A 20,945-nucleotide genomic window follows, 5' to 3' on the forward strand; every position below is an offset into this window, starting at 1 on the left:
CGATAAGAAAGCTGGAAGGCAGGTTCTATGGCATCGAGTACATACACGTGGTCCGGGACAAGAACCAGGCAGCGGATGCGTTGTCAAAGTTAGGATCATCCTGAGCCAAAATCCCACATGGCGTATTCGTCCAAGACCTGCTCACGCCCTCCATTGAAGATGAAGATTCAACGACCGACAAAGTTTCAGACCAGCAATTAGTGGCTACGGTTCTGGCGCTGAGCACAACCGAGCCGCTTCCGACCACTCATGAGAAGGACTGGAGAACACCTTTCATCAAGTACTTAACAGATGGTAGCGGTTATATCGATCGAACAGAAAATGAGCGCCTGATGCGTCGTAGTAAGCAGTATCTGCTCGTCGATGGCAAGTTATGGCGCAAAAACGCTAAGGAGGAAATCCTGATGAAGTGTATAACCTAGGAGGTAGGCGAGCATCTCCTAGACCAAATCCACTCTGGCTCCTGCGGTAACCACGCGGCCTCAAGAACACTGGTCGGTAAGGCTTTCCGAGCAGGGTTCTATTGGCCGTCAGCAGTGGCCGACGCAGAGAAGCTAGTCCGCTGCTATGAGGGTTGTCAGTTCTTCTCCAAGAGAATCCATGTACCAGCACATGAGATCCAGACGATTCCAGCCTCTTGGCCCTTCGCATGCTGGGGACTGGATATGATTGGGCCTTTCAAACCAGCTCCTGGGAAATTTACATGCGTCTTTATGCTAATTGATAAGTTTTCTAAGTGAATAGAATACATGCCTCTGGTACAGGCATCCTCAGAGAAAGCTGTCACATTCCTCGACCAAGTCATCCATCGTTTCGGCGTGCCCAATAGCATCATTACTGATCTGGGTACTCAGTTCACCGGGAACGCTTTTTGGGACTTCTGCGATGAAAGGAGCATAGTTGTAAAATACGTCTCGGTGGCACATCCTAGAGCTAATGGACAAGTCGAGCGGGCAAATGGCATGATCTTGGACGCATTGAAGAAGAGGATGTACAGAGAAAACGATAAAGCTCCTGGAAGATAGCTTAAGGAGTTACCAGCCATGGTCTGGGGCCTCCGAACTCAGCCCAGTCGTAACACCGGTGTCTCACCATATTTTATGGTTTACGGCGCTGAGGCAGTCCTCCCACCAGATATAGCTTTCAGATCAGCATGGGTAGAGAACTTCGACGAAGGCAAGGTCAATGAAGTATGGGAGCTAGAAGTCAACAGCGCAGAAGAGAAAAGGCTTGACTCTTGCGTACGCATGGCCAAATACCTTGCTGTTTTGCGCAGGTACTACAACAAGAACATTAAAGAGCGTTTCTTCGTGGTCGGGGACTTAGTCCTGAAGTGGAAGATGAACCAGGCTGGTGTCCACAAACTCGCAACCCCATGGGAGGGACCCTTCATGATCAAGGAAGTCACACGTCCAACGTCTTACAGGTTAGCTCATCTAGACGGCACGGACGTACCGAACTCATGGCACATCGACAAGCTTAGACGTTTCTATGCTTAACTACTGAGATATGTACTCTACTTGTATTTTCGGTTTACTTTACTAAAGCAACTATGATTTCTCCGACCACTCTAATGTGTCACTCCGAATTTTATGGTTATTCTAACTTAAGCCAGTACAAGTCGACCACCACTCCTTCTACGGTTTTCAGAGCAGGCCCTGTCTCCGGTTCCTCCCAACACGTGCACGGGATCCGCTCTCTACGTTGCGGGTGATCAGTAGGTCCCCCCTGGTTTGACTTGTCTACGTCCACGTGTGCACAGGTCATAGTACCTCACACTCCGACCACATGCCAGACTAGGGCCGCACAAACTTTTTAGGATGACGTGTCGAGCAAAACGGTACAACTAAACAGAACGTTAACACGTTCCCACTTAGTTACACCAACAAAAAATTTCAATCTTAAAGTACGTTTTGTATAAAACAAACAAGCTTATAACGATATACAGTTACGTTATTACAAGCTTGCCTAAAAAGGCTCAAGTTTACAATAACACAACTATGTCCTCCTTCTACAGCTCTAAGCCTATTACATTGGCTGGTCGGGGCGCATGGCATTTACTGCTCGCCGCCTCTGATACCCTACTCGAGTCTCGGGGACTCTTGAGCTAGTCAAGCTGAAGGGGATGGCCCCGCCGGTGCCTGGCTGGTCAAGACCGCAGGCTTCGTTGGTTGGCTTGCAGCTGATGGCATTTCCAGCTGGCTTGTCGATGGCATACCCTGCACAGGTGCTGTCCCACCTCCGCACAGGTTAATATCGCCAATTATCTTTGACGACAAATCCAGCTGGGCCGTCCGAAGCTCTTCGGCCTTGTCTGGGTCTATCTCCTTCGAGTACCCAGCCTCCAAGCGTTTGAGATCGATCAGGGGGTAGTGAGCACGCACCATGCTTAGCACATGGGCACCCGTGTACTCACCCGCCTCCTTTACGAAGTCTTGGAACCATCCCCATGCTTGCTTGCATCTCTCGACCAGTTCGAGCTAGGGCGTCCTTAGCTCTTCCTCTGTGAGCGCCGGGTCGATAAGGTCGAGGACGGGCACAATGCCAGTTGCCATTTCTTGGCACCGCTTGTTCCACGTGTCCCGCTCCTCGGTGGCCTTAAGGCATTGTGCTTTCCAGTCGTCACGCTCCTTGATCACGGCCTCCAGGTGCCTCTTGGCATTGACTTTCAAAATTGAAAGCAGTACAAGACATCAAACGTGATGACACGACAAGGCAACGTGGGCAATAGAATGAGAAAGGTGGTCTGGAGTGCTTACTTTTCAGGTCGTCCTTCATTCTGGTAGTGTGGTCTTGGAGTTCCGACTGGCTGCATGCCAGTTTCTCGTTGTCCTCCTTCAGGCGACCACATTCTGCAAGCACACGGCTGTTCTCCCCCTGGAGGCGGGTCACTTCAGCTTCTAAACCTGCATTACAGCTATTACTGCCAAGAACAAAATAACACAAGTCCCGCACTTGCTATGATACGGTGAAAACTTACCTGTTTTCTCCCGCTCTTTGTTTTTGAGCTGGCCGACCAGGTTTTGGTTCTGTGCTTCTCGGTCTGTCCTCTCCTGGTCGGCGGCTTCAAGTTGGCGCCGTAGGCGTTCCACTTCAGCCATCAGCTCCTTATTGGTCGTCGTGATTCCTTCTATCTGGTCGAAGCACCTTTTTCGGTATCTTGCAGTTTTCATTAAGTCCTGCATATAGACAAGCTACGTCAGACAGTTCGACTACACAACAGGGTCAAGGACTCAAGCCAAATATACCTGGACTTCCATCACCAGACGCTTGGCCGCCCGTTCGACTCTTAAGGTCTCTTCGACCTCTGGGATTTCCTCGTGCATGACCCATTCGTTGTTCCGATAGCGCGACACATATACATGTTGTCGCCTATCTTGGGGACGGCCCAGGACTTCTTCCACTTCATCCTCTTCAGCCTCCTGTTCGGGAGGCGGCATTGGTCTGGAGTTCGCAGACTCCACGACCACCAGGGCTTTCCTACAAGCCGTCGCGTCGGCAACCATGTTCTGGGCAACTTCTGGCTGCTGCCCCTCGGCTAGATCCAGCTCCCTTGGCGCCGTGGTATCCGCCTCAGCAGGTTTCGTGCTTGGAGCACTTGTATTCTGCTCGGTTGTCTTCTTGACCAGCTGCTCAGGGACTGGCGTCTGGTCGTCCGCCTGCTGAGGCCCAGGCGGAGTCCCTGCCATGGGCTCCTCCACGGCTGGTTGCTGAGCAGTTTGTCCTGCTGTTGTTGGTGAGGACGTTCCGCACCCAGCTAGCTGGTCGGGGCTTTCGGTGGATGCCGATCTAATGAATTCAGAGACAAATTCAGAAGATAATAGCATCCAATGCAAAATGCAAAGCTTACATAAAAAATATAGATACTTACAGTTTCGACTTGTGGAAGGATGTGGTGAAGGAACGTCTCCTCGACCGCCCCTGCTCCGCTTGCTCGGCAGTTTCCACCGGGACTTGTTCAACCTCCGGTACGGGCGTCGGAGTATGATGCGGCATGTTTCCTTCGTCTGTCCTCTATGTTGCAATGGGCGGTGCTGTGACCACTGCTGGCCCAGAGGAGACACCCTGCTCCATCGGTCCCACCTGCCTTCTCCTCTTTCGAGGGACGAGCCGGAAGATGTCCGCATCCTCTGCTTCGTCGTTCGACAGGGGGAAGATGGCTTGACGTCGTTTGCTGGCAGCCGGACGCTTGCCAGCGGCTCTGGTCAAGGCGTCCTCTATGGTCTCGAGTACCGCCCAGTGAACGTCGTCGGTCCTGGCGCTGGTCTGGGCGGCTAGGCCGGTAGCTTGCAGCCATTCTACACCAGGGGGAGGCGACACGAACACTCCTGCCCGGTCACAGCCATTACACTGAGACACAAAATGAAGGAAAAGACAGTTATTTTCTTGATACAACATGACTCTACAGTTAAAAGGAGGCGTCATTTACCTTTGGGGGAGGTCGAGCTAGCTTGAAGGCGTGCTCGATGGCGTTCAGTGCAACATAATTGGGATCGGCCAGATTGAACAGCTCTCCAATCCTGGCCTTGATCTCTGTCTTGTCGAGCGGCTCTTTCCTAGTCCTTGTCGAATCCGCGCCCCCTTGGTACTCGAAGCCAGGATGAATCCTTTTCTGGCATGGCTGAATTCGTCGGCTAATGAAGTTGCCGACCATGCTCGGGCCATCAAGCCTTCCCCACGGGATCATCCCGAGCAGTTCGGCGATCTGTTCCAAGTTCTCGGGCTTCTCCGACCAGCTATTTTTCTTCTCTGGAATTAGCCCCACGTCGCACAGAGTGATGGTGTTCGGCTCTTCACGGATGTAGAACCATTTCTTGTACCACTCGTCCAATGAGGTGTTCCAGGGACAGTGCAGGTATTGGGCCTTCATGCCATCACTCAGGTTCAGGTAGACGCCTCCGGCGATCTTCGAGCCACCGCTCCCTTTTTTCCGAAGACAGAACAGGTGGCGAAAGAGGTCGAAATGGGGCTGGAAGCCACCATACGCCTCGCAGAGATGGATGAAGGTAGAGACGAGAAGAATCGAGTTGGGATGCAGATTGCAAATCCCAATCTCGTAGTACAAGTAGAGACCCTGAAGGAAAGGGTGCACTGGAATCCCAAAACCCCGTTTGAAGAAATCTTCGAAAACCACGATCTCACCTGGTTGTGGATCGGGGAAGCTTTCTCCTTCCGGTGCGCGCCATCCAGCGAGGGCTTTGTTGTGGAGCACCCCCATGGCGATGAGGTCTTCGATGGTTTGCTCGTTGCTCCGAGACTTCCACCACTCCTTCGCCATGATTCCGCCTTTCTTCTGGGCGTCTCTCCTCGCCATTACTCTGTCCTTTCTAGGGGGGTGGATGTGGTGGCAAGGGGATTTGGCGATGTTTATCGGAGGAATAGGGTTTGGCAAGAGGAAGACGAAGGTGGCGGCGGCGAATGACGATGGGGAACGGTGACAGTAACTTGCCAGATCTATATTATAAATAACAAAGAGTACCGTCGTTTCGTCCGCCTGAGTTTCTTGGGAGACGTGCGCACGCGCGACGGACGGATGTTCACACCACCTCGAGATCTATGCCAATAAACGCGCTCCTTTGTTAACAGTGTACGCGCCTCTTCGTTGATGGTATAAGAGGGCCCACACTGACACACCTCAATACAGGTGTCAACCGACTGTTTGCCAGAAAAAAAAGGGGGAAGACAGAATGATGTACTATACCTATTTGCTTTTTTGACCAGGCGTGTCAGATTGGACTTGGCAGAGAATAGAGAAAAATAATTATACCAAATAATAGTACAAGCAGCGCAAGTGATCGTGGATTTGCCCTGGCCACTACTGTGCTCAGGAACTGCCCAGACCACTACTGTGCTCGGGGATTGCCCAGACCACTACTGTGCTTGGACACTGCCTAGACCACTTTTGTGTTCAGGGACTGCTCCGACCACGGCCGTGCCCAGGGACTGCTCCGACTATTACCATATTCAGAAACTGCTGTGACCACCGCTGTGCTCGGGTACTCTCCCGACCACTTCTTATAGTTTTGCTCTCCTCGGCTACATGTGATTTGTACTCACATACAGTTGAGAGACATTTATTTGGATCTTGCTACAAGGTTCATACTTTGCCTTCCAGCAAACTCGGGACTACGGAGACCCTAGCACCACGTGCCTGCGTCACCTACCACTAGGCTCGGGGACTAAGTGGGCACACTTCACCTTGCGGTGAATGTGTTTGTTTAAATCGACCCCTGTGCTTTGAATGATTATAAGGATTATTAATATGCTCGGGGACTGCCCCGACCACTGCTTGAATAATGGTTCTCCTTGGCTACATGTGATTCGTACTCACATACAGTTAAGAGACATTTCTTTAGACCTTGCTACAAGGCTCATACTTTGCCTTCCAGCAAGCTCGGGGACTACGTCGGTACGATGCACCTGCCGGTGCATCATGTTTTGCCTGTACGGCAATTCGGTTTTCAACTAAACTATGAATTCTTTTTAGACCCTGGCACCACGTGCCTACGTCACCTACTACCAGGCTCGGGGACTAAGTGGGCACACTTCACCTTGCGGTGAATGTGTTTGTTTTTCGACCCATACGCTTCTGATGATCAAAGACGTCATGCTTCAAGACCACTTACATTTCTTTTCAGAAATACAAGTGGGCACACTTCTCGGGACAGAAATCTTTTTCTTTTTTCTTAAGAGCACCATACATTCTTTGGATAACCTACTTCTCCGGTGATGACGGTGGTCGGAGGCGTCAAGGATTCAAGCCTCGCTTGTCGGAGAAGGTTAAAATGGCGTGTCGCAGCATAATACATGATGCTCGGGGACTAGCTGTAGGAGTATTAACCCCTATACCCTTACGGCTAAGCTTGGGCTGGCCCGGATCGATGGGTTCAGTCCACCCGAAAGACGACGTGCGGCCCAGTTAACCTGATCGGAGTCCCGCACAAGGAATCAAGACGGATTTGGCGACCAAGCAGGATCCTGGTCGGTTAGAATAGGAATCCTTATCCGGCCACATATGGCAATTGTAACTGACTAGGATTAGTTTCCAGATCTGTAACCCTGCCCCCCGGACTATATAAGGCGGGCAGGGGACCCCTCTAAAAAACATCTCTCATTGACATACAGCAATACAAATCAGACGCAGGACGTAGGTATTACGCCTTCTTGGCGGCCGAACCTGGATAAAACCTCGTGTCTGTCTTGCGTCACCGTCTTGTTTGGGGCTTGCGCATCTGTCTGCCGATAATCTACTACCTTGGGCATACCCCTAGGTAGACTGCCGACCATATTTCGTCGACACAGACCGGCACGTTCCACCTTAAATTACTGATAAACTTTTTTTCTCATTGTCAATTGCAGGGTCAAATTGACTAACATGTCTCGGGAGGAATACGCAGGATCGATTATCCCTGCGTTGAAGCCAGGCGGATCTCGAGCTCCATCGAGCAGACCCTTCTGGCTTGCTGTATGCCGACACGACACGTTTTCGTGCCGACAACTGTTTTCTTTCAACATTTATTTATTTATACATGTATTATGAGAAATATTTCATACCACCTAAACAATTTTTTGGAGCAAAAAAATATTCCATTATGATTTTTTATTCTAAAACAACTTTTTCATTATGAAACAATTTCTTCTAAAACAACTTGTTCATCTTTTTTGATATATCGAGGTCTACAATATCAATAAATGTAGTATCAAAACATAATTCAATATGGTTTTAAAAAAGAGAATATAATTTTACTGATATTGGTGCATTCTAAAAAAAGCTCATCAAAATCATGAGTCTTACTTACGACAAAATTTAAATGACATTTTTTAAGTGACTCACACCTGTCGTGGCTCTAAGGGCGGCTTCGATGTTTGTACTAAGGAGGTGCATACAGCTATACAAGATAGAGAAATGAGTAAGATATGTCATATATTGGAGCAATGGTGCTAGCTTAGCGTCGCTGAAACCGGTTGCTTATTTGAGCACAGGTATAAAGAATAAAAAAATGAACGAAACAAACGTGAGTATTTAGTTGGGGGAAAGCTAAGAAGATGCATATTTTTATTATATGTTGAGTCCACTCTAGGGTTCGTTTGGTTTAGCTCTGGACTAGGGAAAAATTGTTGTGACCTATATACTGTAAAAAGTTGTAAGTTGTTTTATTGAATCAACTATAAAACCTACCACCCTCTGTATATCTCTTGAAACAACCATGAAACATCTCACTATTTCTATGGCTTATGCTGATTTGTTGTGAAAAGAAAATGTTGTTCGTTCGTTAAAAAGTACTGCTGAAGTACTTCAAGCGAACAGAGCCTAGTCTAAGGTGCTAAACGCCTTCTAGAAAACGGCTTCATGTTCTACTTGTTTGATTAGCATTATGCTTTTTAGCAAAAAAAAACACACATCTCAGAACAACCAAACACAACTACAATGGCCCCGTTCGCTTCGCTGAAAAAACAAGCCGAAACACTGTTTCGGCTGATTTGTTGTGAGAGAAAAACACTGTTTCAACTGAAAAAATAAGCTGAAAAGTACGGATTATAAGAGAAGCAAACAGGGCCAATATATGCTATTAAGTTTATACATTAGAATATTTGCTAGTAGAACAATATGTGATATGTTCCAGCTTGACCCTTGCTAAGAAAATAAACATTGGAGCTTTTTTTTAGGGAAATAAACATTGGAGCTGCCCTAAGCCTGCCGACTGCCGATTTGAATGTACTTCGTAGTAATAAAAGAAAAAAAAAGGCCCGGTTGCATTTGATTGGCCTGTCACGATAGCCGTCGCTAGGCCGAATTCTGGACCTGAATAAACACGCATTCAGCACGGCCGGGTTTAGCGACGAAAACAAGAAGGAACAGGTGACACCGAAATAAAGAAAAAAAAGTCCACGTTACCTCATCAACTTTCACGATAGTCTGTTTTTCCCAAAAACTTCAAAACCGGATAAAATGCCTCCCTAAACTTTTAAAATAGTTCATCTTACCTCCCTGGCCCGGTTATAAGCGATTTTAAAGACGGTTTTGTCTTTTTTATTTTTTATTTATTTTAGCTAAATCTTTGAAAAATCATAATAAATCATAGAAAAATCATAAAATAGAAAATATGATCTCGTTGGACTCCACATGAGTAGATCTACACAGTTAACATATAATATGATATACTTTAGTTCAAAGTTTTTGTTGTAGCTTTAGATCTATTCTTTTTCTGTAATTAAATGGAATAATTCATAGCTACAGTTTCTATGGTCCAATTGTGGTGAAATTTTTATGGTGAGCTAATTATTGTATGCTTAAACTGTAGTAAAAATTTCATACTCATTGGATCATGTATAACTTAGTTATAAATTTTATTTAGGTTTATGCTTGTTAAATATAAATAAATCTATAACTAAGCTATACATGATCCAATGAGTATGAAATTTTTACTACAGTTCAATCATACAATAATTAGCCTACTATAAAAATTTCATCACAATTGGACCATAGAAACTGCAGTTATGAATTATTCTAATTAATTACAGAAAAACATAAATCTAAAGACACAACAAAAACTTTGTACTAAAGCAAACCATATCATATATTTACTGTGTAGATCTACTCATGTGGAGTCCAACGAAATTAGATTTCCTATTTTATGATTTTTCTATAATTTACTATGATTTTTCAAAGATTTAGCTGAAATAAATAAAAAAGAAAAGGACAAAAAAAGCCTTCAAAACTGCGTATAACAGGGCCAAAGAGGTAAATGAACCGTTTCAAAAGTTGAGGGAGATGTTTTGCTCGGTTTTAGAGTTTAGAGAGAAAAAACGGACTTCCCTAAATTTGAGGGGTAACGTGGACTTTTTTCTGAAATAAACGCAACAAGTCTTATGACAACTGGCCCCACTCGTTGACGGTCCCACATTCCATGCACGCGGGCTGACTGAGCCACCGGTAGCCGTAACTGTCCCGGGTGCGGGTGCGGGTGGGGTGCGGGTGCGGCGCGGGCGAGACGAGGCGAGCAGATGCAGACCAAGCGGGTGGTTCGTTGGCTTGGCGTGGCGCCGGCAATTCAAGGCCAATCGAATCCGTCGCTCGCGTTATCTTCCTCGACTTGTCAGTTGTCGCCTCCTCCCCTTCCCATCCCCACTGCGCAGCTCGGCAGTCAGTCAGCAGTCGCCCCCCACACGCCTCCGCTCCGCCCACGCTTCCCCACCGGCTCTCCGATCTACAGGGCTCCGCGGCTGAGGCGCCGGCGATGGCGGCTCCCGTGGTCGACGCCGAGTACCTGCGCCAGGTTGACAGGGCGCGCCGCCACCTCCGCGCCCTCATCTCCAACAAGGGATGCGCCCCGATCATGCTCCGCCTTGCGTACGTGCGCCAATCACTCACCTCCTCGCGCACTCGTATACTCCCCCGGACCCCCCAACTACTGCTGATTTTTTTTTTTCGCGGCCCTGTTGCCTCTGATTGGCATGGGGATTCCTGGGCTGTTGAACCCTTGCTGACTTAGTAGCCTATTCTGTGGCGTGCTTGCTTGCTGCTCTCTCGTGCTTCACGGTTGAGCTCACTGTCCTGGTTCCGTGCCTAGTCGTGGCTTCGTCTGATTTGGTTTGGCTTTTTGGCGAGGCAATTTGTCGAGCACCTTGCCTGCGTGTGCGTGTGCGTGTGCGTTCGCGTGCCCTATCGTTAAGCGCATCCTAATCTTAGTTTCCTTGCCGCGGCTGTCGCACTGACAACCGAAGAGTAGGGGGTGATGAATTTCGAGTTAATTTCACATCTGGTTCCGTTGATTAATCTTGTTAGAATTGCTAAGATAGAGCCCTCAGTCAAATCACAACCATAGCTCAATCCGTTTATTACAGTAGCGCTGCCACTGTAACAACCGTGTTTCTCAATTCCATAGAGTGATCACGGAAACCTCAGACAGGATACCTGTTCTAGCTCAACTGGGATTACCTTTACTTTACTCTTGTCATTATGTGGACTGTGGAATTGCTGAGAGGTGGGTAGGGTACATCTGTATTCCTGTATGAGTTAGGACTTAGGAGAAAGTGTTTTATTCACTAATAGAAGAAAGTATATGGTGCTCACTTAGTAACAGCTTATGAGAAGCTCCAGTAGAGCACAATTTTGTAGAGGGCCACTCCAACTGATATGGCGACTAGTTTACACGTTGGAGTTGCCGTTTTGTATTTTTAGATACATTGGGTTCCTCTTTATGCCGCTGATCTGATAACCAGTTAAACCACACCAATTTGGCCTCCATTTTCTGTAGGATTCATCCAGGAATGTATTCTGCTTAATATGGATTGAGCTTACACCATTCTTCCTGTCATTCAAACACTGAAGATTTATTTGCTCTCCCTTGCAGATGGCATGATGCTGGAACTTATGACGTGAACACAAAAACCGGTGGAGCAAATGGTTCGATTAGATATGAGGAAGAGTACACCCATGGTTCAAATGCTGGTTTAAAGATTGCTATCGATCTCCTTGGTATGCATTGTTTATACTCAATACTTACTGGATGCCTATCCAAGAGTATTATTATTATATCAACCTATAAATTAAGTATGATCTACTTGAATGAGGATTTCAAAGAAATCAATTTGCACCTTTTTTCTAGTTTCTTTCTGATAAACTGGAACTCCTTTTCTGTGGCTGTGGGTTTTCTGCTATCTTCAAGGTCAGATAACAAAATATTGGATTTTCATGTCAATTATTCTGGGATGATAAATTGAGAAAATTATATAGTATGCTTTTAGCTGCTTAGAGAAGAAGTCCTCCCATAAACATCTACTTGGTCAGAACTATTAGTTTGTAGGTCTATGACCTGTCATTCAGACATGTAGTTAGATTATGTACTCATGACAATGGTTACCTGTATTATACTTATATAAAGCCTTAAATGTAAAACCACAAGGTGTCTTAGTCAGAGCAACTGCAGTTTATGAGAATGCTACTTTATTTGTTTGTAAATCGTACTCCATGTGGAATGATGGTAATTTGTATTTCTTGTTTCCTTCTGTATTTCTTCGCTGCTGAAATAAATGAAATCATTACTATTGCTTATTCAGTTGTCTTTTGTTTTCCTCTAGAGCCTATCAAAGCAAAGAATCCAAAGATAACATATGCAGACCTTTATCAGGTAATTTGGGATCACCTTAAATTTGCTCTTCTATAGGATGTCCGGATTTTTTAACCCTGTTGTGATTGGGCTTTTTTATCCTGTTGGCCTGTTGGGAAGGGTGAAACTCTCAATTCAGTATAAAATTAAATACTAACCTGCTAGGAATTTATAAACAGCTTGCTGGAGTGGTTGCAGTTGAAGTAACCGGGGGGCCAACTGTTGAGTTTGTTCCTGGCAGACGTGTATGTAAAAAAAACTCCATGTTTGGATTCACCTTTGCTGATGTTCACTCTTTAACTGGTTGACATTAATCAGGATTCGTCAGTGTGCCCCCGTGAAGGTCGTCTGCCGGATGCTAAGAAAGGTATTTACTACCTTGGGCTATACTTGTGTGGTGGTTAACGTGATTATTCTGGAAGTTTGAGAGGGAGAGACGGAAGGATGGTACTTGTGTAATTTATGTGTGAAACCTTCTTGTTTTTTTGAACGTAGTAAAACCTCTTCTTGTTGCTTCTCAGCATCAAACTTTTATGCGTATCTGGCCTCTATGGTTGCTGCATGGATTTCTTACCTGAAGTTTTGTTAAACAACATAGATATCATTTTCTATTAGGAGCTGTTCCTTCATTTCTCCATATAACTAGTACTATATGCAACATGTGTCTGTATCCAGCTTTGGTAATTTTTATCCTGATGGTTTGCTGTTATTCTGTACTTATTATTTGATCATATCATATCTGTTGCTAATGTACATCTCTTGATTTTTTGGCTTCTTTGCATGAATAGGTGCACCACATCTGAGGGACATCTTTTATCGAATGGGCTTATCTGACAAAGATATTGTAGCTCTGTCAGGGGGGCATACTCTGGTAAATTGTTATAGTCTCTGAAGGAGTACTAATTTGTTCATAAGCTGATCTTAATACCTTTGTTCTTTTAGGGAAGGGCTCATCCTGAGAGGTCTGGATTCGAAGGTGCCTGGACAAAGGAGCCTCTTAAGTTTGATAACTCGTACTTTCTGTGAGTTGAACTTAAAGTCAGAATTTCTACTTGGTTTGAAGACTAGATTCCATATGGTTAACGAGTGTGTTGTCGATTAATTTATTATGTTACTGCAGTGAGCTGTTGAGTGAGGAATCTGAGGGGCTTTTAAAGCTCCCAACTGATAAGGCACTGTTATCAGATCCTGAGTTTAGGCGCTATGTGGAGCTTTATGCAAAGGTGAATAGGACTTTATAAGTTATCCTATGCACAGCACACTTTAGCACCTTGTTTGGTTATACAAGCTTCAGATCCACTGATTCAGAACCATGTCTTTGTTCATACTGCAGGATGAAGATGCCTTCTTCAAGGACTACGCTGAATCACACAAGAAACTCTCTGAGCTTGGCTTCACGCCTCGCAGCACAGCATCAGCCAAATCAGACCTTCCAACCGGTGCTGTGCTTGCACAGAGTGCCTTTGGGGTAGCGGTTGCTGCAGCCGTAGTTATTGCTGGCTACTTGTACGAGGCTTCCAAGAAGGCCAAGTAGATGGCAAAGTTCTTCGCCACATGGTTATGGGTTGTTTTAGCAAGTATGGAGATTGAATAACAGGATCATCGAAATGAGGTACTCGGAAAATGTTTCGTAAACCTTGCGAACAGAACATCCCCTTCATGTTTACACTGGATCCATGAGTCACAATGATATGGAGATGGCATAGCCTACTATTGAAAGTATCTGCATTCTGTGTGATCTATGCATCGGTTGCACTTCGAACTTATGTGGAAATTGACAGTGATGTGTCGACATAGGAATTGCGTTTTGGCTCTGTCGCATTTTCGTGGTTGAGGCATACCGTGTAGAAAATGGTTTTATTTTTTTTAATGTTTAAATGGTTTAATTAAACCTGGTGCCCTGTTCGCTTGTTGGTTTCAGCCAGCTCAAACCAGTCAGCCAACAGTGTTTTCCTCTCACAATAAACCAGCACCAACCAGCTCAAAAATCAACCAGCGAGCGGGCCGAGTAGTGTGGTGAAGCAGGAATATGCGGAACCGAACCGAATCAAAACGGAGTGAAAGCAGGAAGATGCGGTGAGTGGATCGTACGAGAAATCGAAAGCGTTTGTGTGAAGACCGAAGACGCTGCCCACCCCCGGCTGTAACGGATTTTAGCAGGCAGCACCTGGCCGTTTCAGAGCTGCAAATTCACAAGCAGCAAATCCGCCGCAAACGGCCACGGGCATCATCGGACAGCGACCAGTGCGGAGCATTTGGTACGCATAGACTAACCAAAGGCGGATTGGATTAACATGCCTGGAAGGAAGGAAGGATACATTTCTCGAGCATAAACAAAACCAAGCAAGACGTAAACTGTCACGCACGCACGCCATATATACCACGTCGAGAAGGCTGCCCGTGTTTTATACACTTGGAGTCCCGGTCGCATGATGCAAACCGAAAGGGAGGTACGCAGCTGATACTACAAACTAGTACCGTGTGTGTCGTGTATGATACCCGACGATTTGTTCCGTCCACCGTAAACTACTAGCCGCAAGCATGCGGAGTTGGTTTGGGAGTGGGTGCACCAACGACGACACCCGACACGTGCGAATGAGGGCAACGTCCCGCTGCAGTATTCCCCCATTATGACGCTGGAGTTCACCAACCTGATCAGTGTCTGTCTACCATTCCAAACATCCGCCCGTGCCTACCTGGATCAACCTGAAACTGGCGGCGATATATATGCTGCTAGCTGGCAGCTCTCTAAAGTAGTACATACATAAATATATCCAGTCACGTTTGTGTACGTTGACTCTCCGGATTAGGTTCTGTTTGTAACAAACCACCTAAAAGCATACTAGCCTCCTGTATTAAATTAGGATGCAAGGTCAAGGACGGCAAACAGACAAAAGGCACACGTTTAGTCAGTGTGAGGACATATATGACGACAGTGACACGGACCCCCCCAGTTCACCGCGCCCGGCGCGCATCAACTTTGTTGTATCATGCACTGCCCGTGGCACGACGACCACCTAACTCTTGAAAATTCCATCACCAGGAATACAAATCGTGAGGCTGAATTCACGGTCATTGCTTGGAAATCGGAATGCGTGGATGATGAATGCACACTGAACTGCTGGCTGGCTGATTGGAGTTTGAAGCTAGCCACGGATGAGGCGAGGACCAGACGTCCAGCCCTACCACCACGCATGAAACCATCACCCAGAATGTGTTTGGTAGGCAGTAGGATCGGACGGCACATGGCAGGACCAGACGTCCAGACCTACCACCACGGATGAGTAGTGGTTTGCAACGCACAACAATATCCACACAAAACAAGGTGCTGCGTGTTCCGTTCCTAGATACATATAACAACTACTGTACATCATACACGTGAACACGTCGAAGACTGAAGAGAGTCACGGCAGAAGATTTCCGTGAGCTGCTGCAACAAGAATTCCAGTTCTACTGACCACAATCAGCGCTGCCGCTGGCCTACCCAGCATGCATTTGCAGGCAGATCAAAAGAGGAACCAGCACAGCCTGTTCGTTTGGCTGTAGCTTGTCGTAAACGATCGTAAATTTTCAACCGAAACAGTATTTTTCTCTCACACAAACCATCCAGCGGTACTTTTTCACGAACCAACGACGATACGAATCAGCCAACCGAACAGGCTGGTATCTGCACCAGCACGTTGTTGCGCAACGAAGACCTGGAAGACTAGAATTTTTTTTTTGATAGAATGAAAGACTAGAATTAGCGCGAGGAATTAAGGAGGCCCAGGGTTTGGTGAAACCCCCGTAATAACGAACGAAAAGAGAGAGGATTCGCCGGATCGGATCGGAGCGCCTTTTTAAAATTGGGCGCTGACCAAAATTAACAGATGATCAACCTAGTCACCTTCCATACAATACCACATGCATGTGCCACAGTATTGCCAGTTTAGAAACTCGAATTCAAAGTCTGATTTGCTTATCTATATAACAACTTTAAATTTGAGGCCTTTCACATCATCGCGCACTGTTTATCCACGTTTTACAGACCTAGATCGCTGTAGATCAACAGTACCGGCAGTACCGGGTGTGTTACTGTTCAACCAGCGTGTACAGCACTACCGGTAACGGATGAACACTACCAAACCGATAAGTTTTTTTCCCCGAAAAAGAAACAGGGTCAGCTCAATAAAAAAAATTTCATTTTTTTTTCCACCTACTTTCCACACGAAGCGTGGACACCCACATTAGTATAACATATATTTATTACAGCCACTGCACCTAGCAACGTTTATAACGCCTCCGACAGCACTATCCCATCCGTGACAGCCTGACAGGGCAAATCAAAGCGATCGACTAATCGCTGGTGAGATCAGGTGTATATCAATCAACCACGTGTTTGTAGCCCGTGCTAAACGCGGGTGGGGTCGTCGGGCCGTTTCCGTCCCGTCCCGTCAACCCACACCGCCAGGCGCCCAGGCCCAGCAACCCAACCCAACCCAACCCAACCCAACGCTGCCCACCCACCAACTTCCTTTCCTCCCCCCTCATATCCCATTTCTCGCCGCTGCCAACCAACCGCCTATAAAACCCCGCGCCCCCGCCCACCCGCTGCCTGACTTCTCCAATCCAATCGCGGAGCTCGCTCCCCTGCCGTGCCGTGCCCAGCCCAGCCGCCACCCGCCGCTCGCCGCTCCCGCTCCCGTTCCGGGTTCCGACACAGCAAAGCCAAAGCCAAAGCGAAAGAGAAAGAGAAGCAGTAAGCAGATCGATGGGGCGGTCGCCGTGCTGCGAGAAGGCGCACACGAACAAGGGCGCGTGGACCAAGGAGGAGGACGACCGCCTGGTGGCCTACATCCGCGCGCACGGCGAAGGGTGCTGGCGGTCCCTGCCCAAGGCGGCGGGCCTGCTGCGCTGCGGCAAGAGCTGCCGCCTCCGCTGGATCAACTACCTCCGCCCCAACCTCAAACGCGGCAACTTCACCGCCGACGAGGACGACCTCATCATCAAGCTGCACAGCCTCCTTGGGAACAAGTACGTGCCGCCTCTGCTCCGTACTCTCACTGGCTTCATCGGCGCCACCCAACCAAGCTGAAGATCCTATCAATCAATTGCCTGCAGGTGGTCCCTCATCGCCGCGCGGCTCCCGGGGCGGACGGACAACGAGATCAAGAACTACTGGAACACGCACATCCGGCGGAAGCTGCTTGGCAGGGGCATCGACCCCGTCACGCACCGCCCCATCGCCGACGCGGGCGCCGGCGCCGTCACCACCATCTCGTTCCAGCCCAACCCCAACGCCGCCGCCGCCGCAGCAGCGCAGGCGCCACAGCATCAGCCGATCAAGGCGGAGGCGACGGCCGTCAAGGCTCCCAGGTGCCCCGACCTCAACCTCGACCTCTGCATCAGCCCGCCGTGCCAACAGCAGGAGGAGGACGAGGAAGACGAGGAGCTGGACCTCAAGCCCGCCGTCGTCGTCAAGCGGGAGGTGCTGCAGGCCGGCCACGGCGGGGGCCTCTGCTTCGGGTGCAGCCTGGGCATCCAGAAGGGCGCGCCAGGGTGCAGCTGCAGCAGCAGCAGCAACAGGCACAACTTCTTGGGGCTCAGGGCCGGCATGCTCGACTTCAGAGGCCTCGAGATGAAGTGAAGTGAAAGCCCATACATACGCTCGATCGAAATGGCCAGCCGAATTCTTCTCCTTTGTTGCTTTGGTTCTTGCCTTGTTGGATTTGGGTAGGGTCCGCTAGTTGGTTAGCAGTTTCTAGTAGGAGGAAGGATAGTGCAGGATGAGGAGGAGAGTAAAGACGGCGAGCAGGATTCGTGGCTCGTGTCACTACTCACTACTACCTCAGAGAGCACAGTGGTAGAGAATAATAATTCCTCCCTGCTCTCTTCTCTTCCCATTTTGTATATAAAAAAAAATCCCCTGGCTACCTGAATGAATGTCAGGAATAATCACATATAATACTCTGATGCTAGCTAGCAGTAGCAGGTAGGTAGTACATGTAAATTTTCAGCCTCAGCGTCTGTTTTGTGGAGAACATATAAAACAAGAGTCGATACAGAGCGTATGCTCTGTTCTCTGAATACCAGAACCTCCCTCCGTTAGCATTCCAGATTGTATACGCTGTCGCATGTGCTTTGCTTACCCATTGGCCATTGGTTTTCCAGATTTAGCCGTCCAATCATGGTGCGCTTAGCTTAGCTGACCTGAGCACACAGCCTGCATGATCGCCAAGAGCAGTCACGATGAAGTATTGACAGTAGTTTCTATCTCTCTTAATTACACTGACAGCTCAGCGATTCGCTCATGTGGCCAAGAAGTTATCGAGGAGAGAGGGTATAGAATGGAGAAATCGTTTCCTCCTCAAGGAACGACGTCTTCACGTCGATCAAGGCACGAAGAAACGATAGAAAGTGTGTTGGGGAGAAACTGCTAGTTTCCATCGCCTTCCTCTGGATCCAGTGTGCAAGCCGCCGTCGCTGTGCAGGCCGCGCCGCCGTGCAGCAGGCCGAGGCCGCCACTCCGTCGTCGCTCAAGCCGCCGCCGCCGCAGGGAAGCGAGTTATCCTGCCGGCGCGGCCGCCACTGCTGCGCTTGCCGCCGCGAAGGCCGCCCCATCGTCGCCCAAGCCGCCGCACAGCGGCTTTTGTAGAAACTATTGTGGGTTTTTTCTTCATTGGGACTGCCCCCAAAGACACTTGTGTTTATCGGCCATGCAAAAGATCTTGGACCTGCTATACTAGAATTGTTCTGCTGGGGCCTTGTTTAGATTGAAAAAAATTTTAACCCGATGAATAGTAGCACTTTCGTCTTATTTGATAAATATTATCCAATCGTGGACCAACTAAGCTTAAAAGATTCATCTCGTGATTTTCAACTAAACTGTGTAATTAGTTATTTTTTTTATCTACATTTAATGCTCCATGCAAACGGCTAAAAATTGATGTGATGAAAAGAGAGTGAAAAAACTTGGAATTTTGAGGATAACTAAACAAGGCCTGGGTCTCAAGAGCACTTTCTTCCCGGATCCTTTGCTTTCTGCTAGTGGTAAAAAGAAAAGTGTCCCTGACCCGTTGCTATTGGGCACGAGAGAAAAAGAGGGACGAAAGGAAAGATCAACGGACCAGTTTAGCGAGGTGAAGCTCCAGCAGCAGGAGCGCGTCTCCTCTTTCTGAGGTCGCCACCATTTCGGGCGAGCGGTGGCAAGTTGCCGGTGAGAGTAGAAAGCTGCAGCGATAAGGAAAAGCAGCGGCTTCGGGCGGCCGAACCGAACGGGCGGGCACAGGTCGCTGCTCGAGGCCGAGCGGGCGGGCGGGGCGCGCGCCGCTTTGCGTCGCTGTCGCCGCCGTAAATGCAGTGACGGACAGGCGTTGGAGGATTATTTGATAATGAAATTCGTGCGTTTTCTCTATGACAGTATGAAATCGGACTAATTTCTATATAAAACCAAACTAATTTATGTGATTCTTGCAAAATCCACACGTCCCAAACGCGCCCTAAAGCTTCGGAGCACTCAGGACACGGAACGAACGAACAAACGGGCTGAAGCCTGAACTGCAGGATGATGCCACGCGCCCAAGAGCTACAACGCGGCGAACTGCAAGCAGTCAGAGGGAGATGGTGCATCGACACGCTGTTCTGCTGCCATTTTTCTTTCTTCTGGGGGTACACAAGTACAATCCTCAAACCATAACGTAGTTGTATAAGGAAAGGAAGGGGATGGATGGAGGATTGGGGGGCTCGTGGCGGCCGGCGGGGCATGAGGCGGGGTGGGGATCGGGCAGGCGGTTGGCGGCGGATCGGATGGGTCGACACCTGTCGTCAGTTCAGATGGATTGCCGACAAGACGCTGCAACCTTGCTGTCCGACATGCGTGCTTGTCGTCCCGTGACCTTTGGAGCTGGAGCAGGCGAAAACCGATCCTGCAATCCAATCCAAAGCCTGCAAGCTCTCGTATGCGTGATTCCTTATCATCTGCGATTTTGAGGCGAGATATCTGGATCGTGCGGCTGATGGCTTCTACGACTTTGAAGCTGATTTATTGTAAAATAAAAATGTTATATTATGGCTGATACTATAGAAATTAGAAGAACATACTCCTGGTAGGTGCCTTTAACTTTTTATAACTTATCCAACTTTAATCACAAATATATAAAACATAAATCTTCTAGATTTGTCCTAACTCAAAAATTAGCTTTGAGAGTTGATATCTAAAACATTCTATACGGATAGGCTGGATTCACTACAGCTGTTGCTACAGCAGCTGTTAGTATGGTAGTAATCTACGTACAAGGCAGCTGCAGCGACAGCCGCAAAAAAAGACGGCCGAACAGGCCCTTTTGTCATTGTTTGAACAATTACCAAAATTACTTTTATAAAAAAATATATAACTCTTTCATTTAATATAATACTATATCTTTATAGACTTTTAACCAAATGAAATGGATTTTGGACTTATTATAGATATAAATCGATTTGTATTTTGGATCGGAACAAGTATATAAATTGGAGGTGCTACTCTAGGAAAAAAAATGACAGAAATCAGACGTACGAGCGCACGGCGATGATTACATGGAGTGTTCCATCCCTGTTCGTTTGGACTTGTTTGGTTTATAAACCATGACTAAAAGTACTGTTTATTAATTTAGTATGAGAAAAAAATATTATTTATTGACTAATAAATTATGACTTATAAACCAAATACGATCGAGCTAACATGCTGCATGTCGATCGTCAACTTTATGATCATTACTCGTATGCATTAAAAAAACACACTTGATGTTCTCCTGTGTGCTACTGCTACTCGATGGATATCTGCGAGCCCCGGAATTGTGGATGGTGGTTTCCACTTCC

The 20,945-nt window shown here is 47.5% G+C and overlaps 2 protein-coding genes across 2 annotated transcripts; both read left to right on the plus strand.

Annotated features, from left to right (window-relative positions):
• The first annotated feature begins 10,040 nt into the window (after positions 1–10,040).
• LOC136499181 (probable L-ascorbate peroxidase 4, peroxisomal) lies at positions 10,041–13,832 on the plus strand. Its single transcript, XM_066494880.1, has 9 exons — positions 10,041–10,351; positions 11,355–11,479; positions 12,082–12,131; positions 12,290–12,355; positions 12,429–12,477; positions 12,899–12,981; positions 13,053–13,132; positions 13,231–13,333; positions 13,444–13,832. The coding sequence occupies exons 1-9, from the start codon at positions 10,239–10,241 to the stop codon at positions 13,642–13,644; spliced, it is 870 nt and encodes a 289-aa protein (XP_066350977.1). The 5' UTR covers positions 10,041–10,238; the 3' UTR covers positions 13,645–13,832.
• A 2,867-nt stretch (positions 13,833–16,699) lies between these two features.
• LOC136500338 (myb-related protein Zm38-like) lies at positions 16,700–18,062 on the plus strand. The gene is made up of 2 exons (XM_066495673.1): positions 16,700–17,123; positions 17,211–18,062. Exons 1-2 carry the CDS (start codon positions 16,861–16,863, stop codon positions 17,734–17,736), a joined length of 789 nt encoding a protein of 262 aa, XP_066351770.1. The 5' UTR covers positions 16,700–16,860; the 3' UTR covers positions 17,737–18,062.
• Positions 18,063–20,945: the final 2,883 nt, after the last annotated feature.

Source organism: Miscanthus floridulus, chromosome 13 (genome assembly GCF_019320115.1).
Source record: "Miscanthus floridulus cultivar M001 chromosome 13, ASM1932011v1, whole genome shotgun sequence".
NCBI classification, from domain to species: domain Eukaryota; kingdom Viridiplantae; phylum Streptophyta; class Magnoliopsida; order Poales; family Poaceae; genus Miscanthus; species Miscanthus floridulus.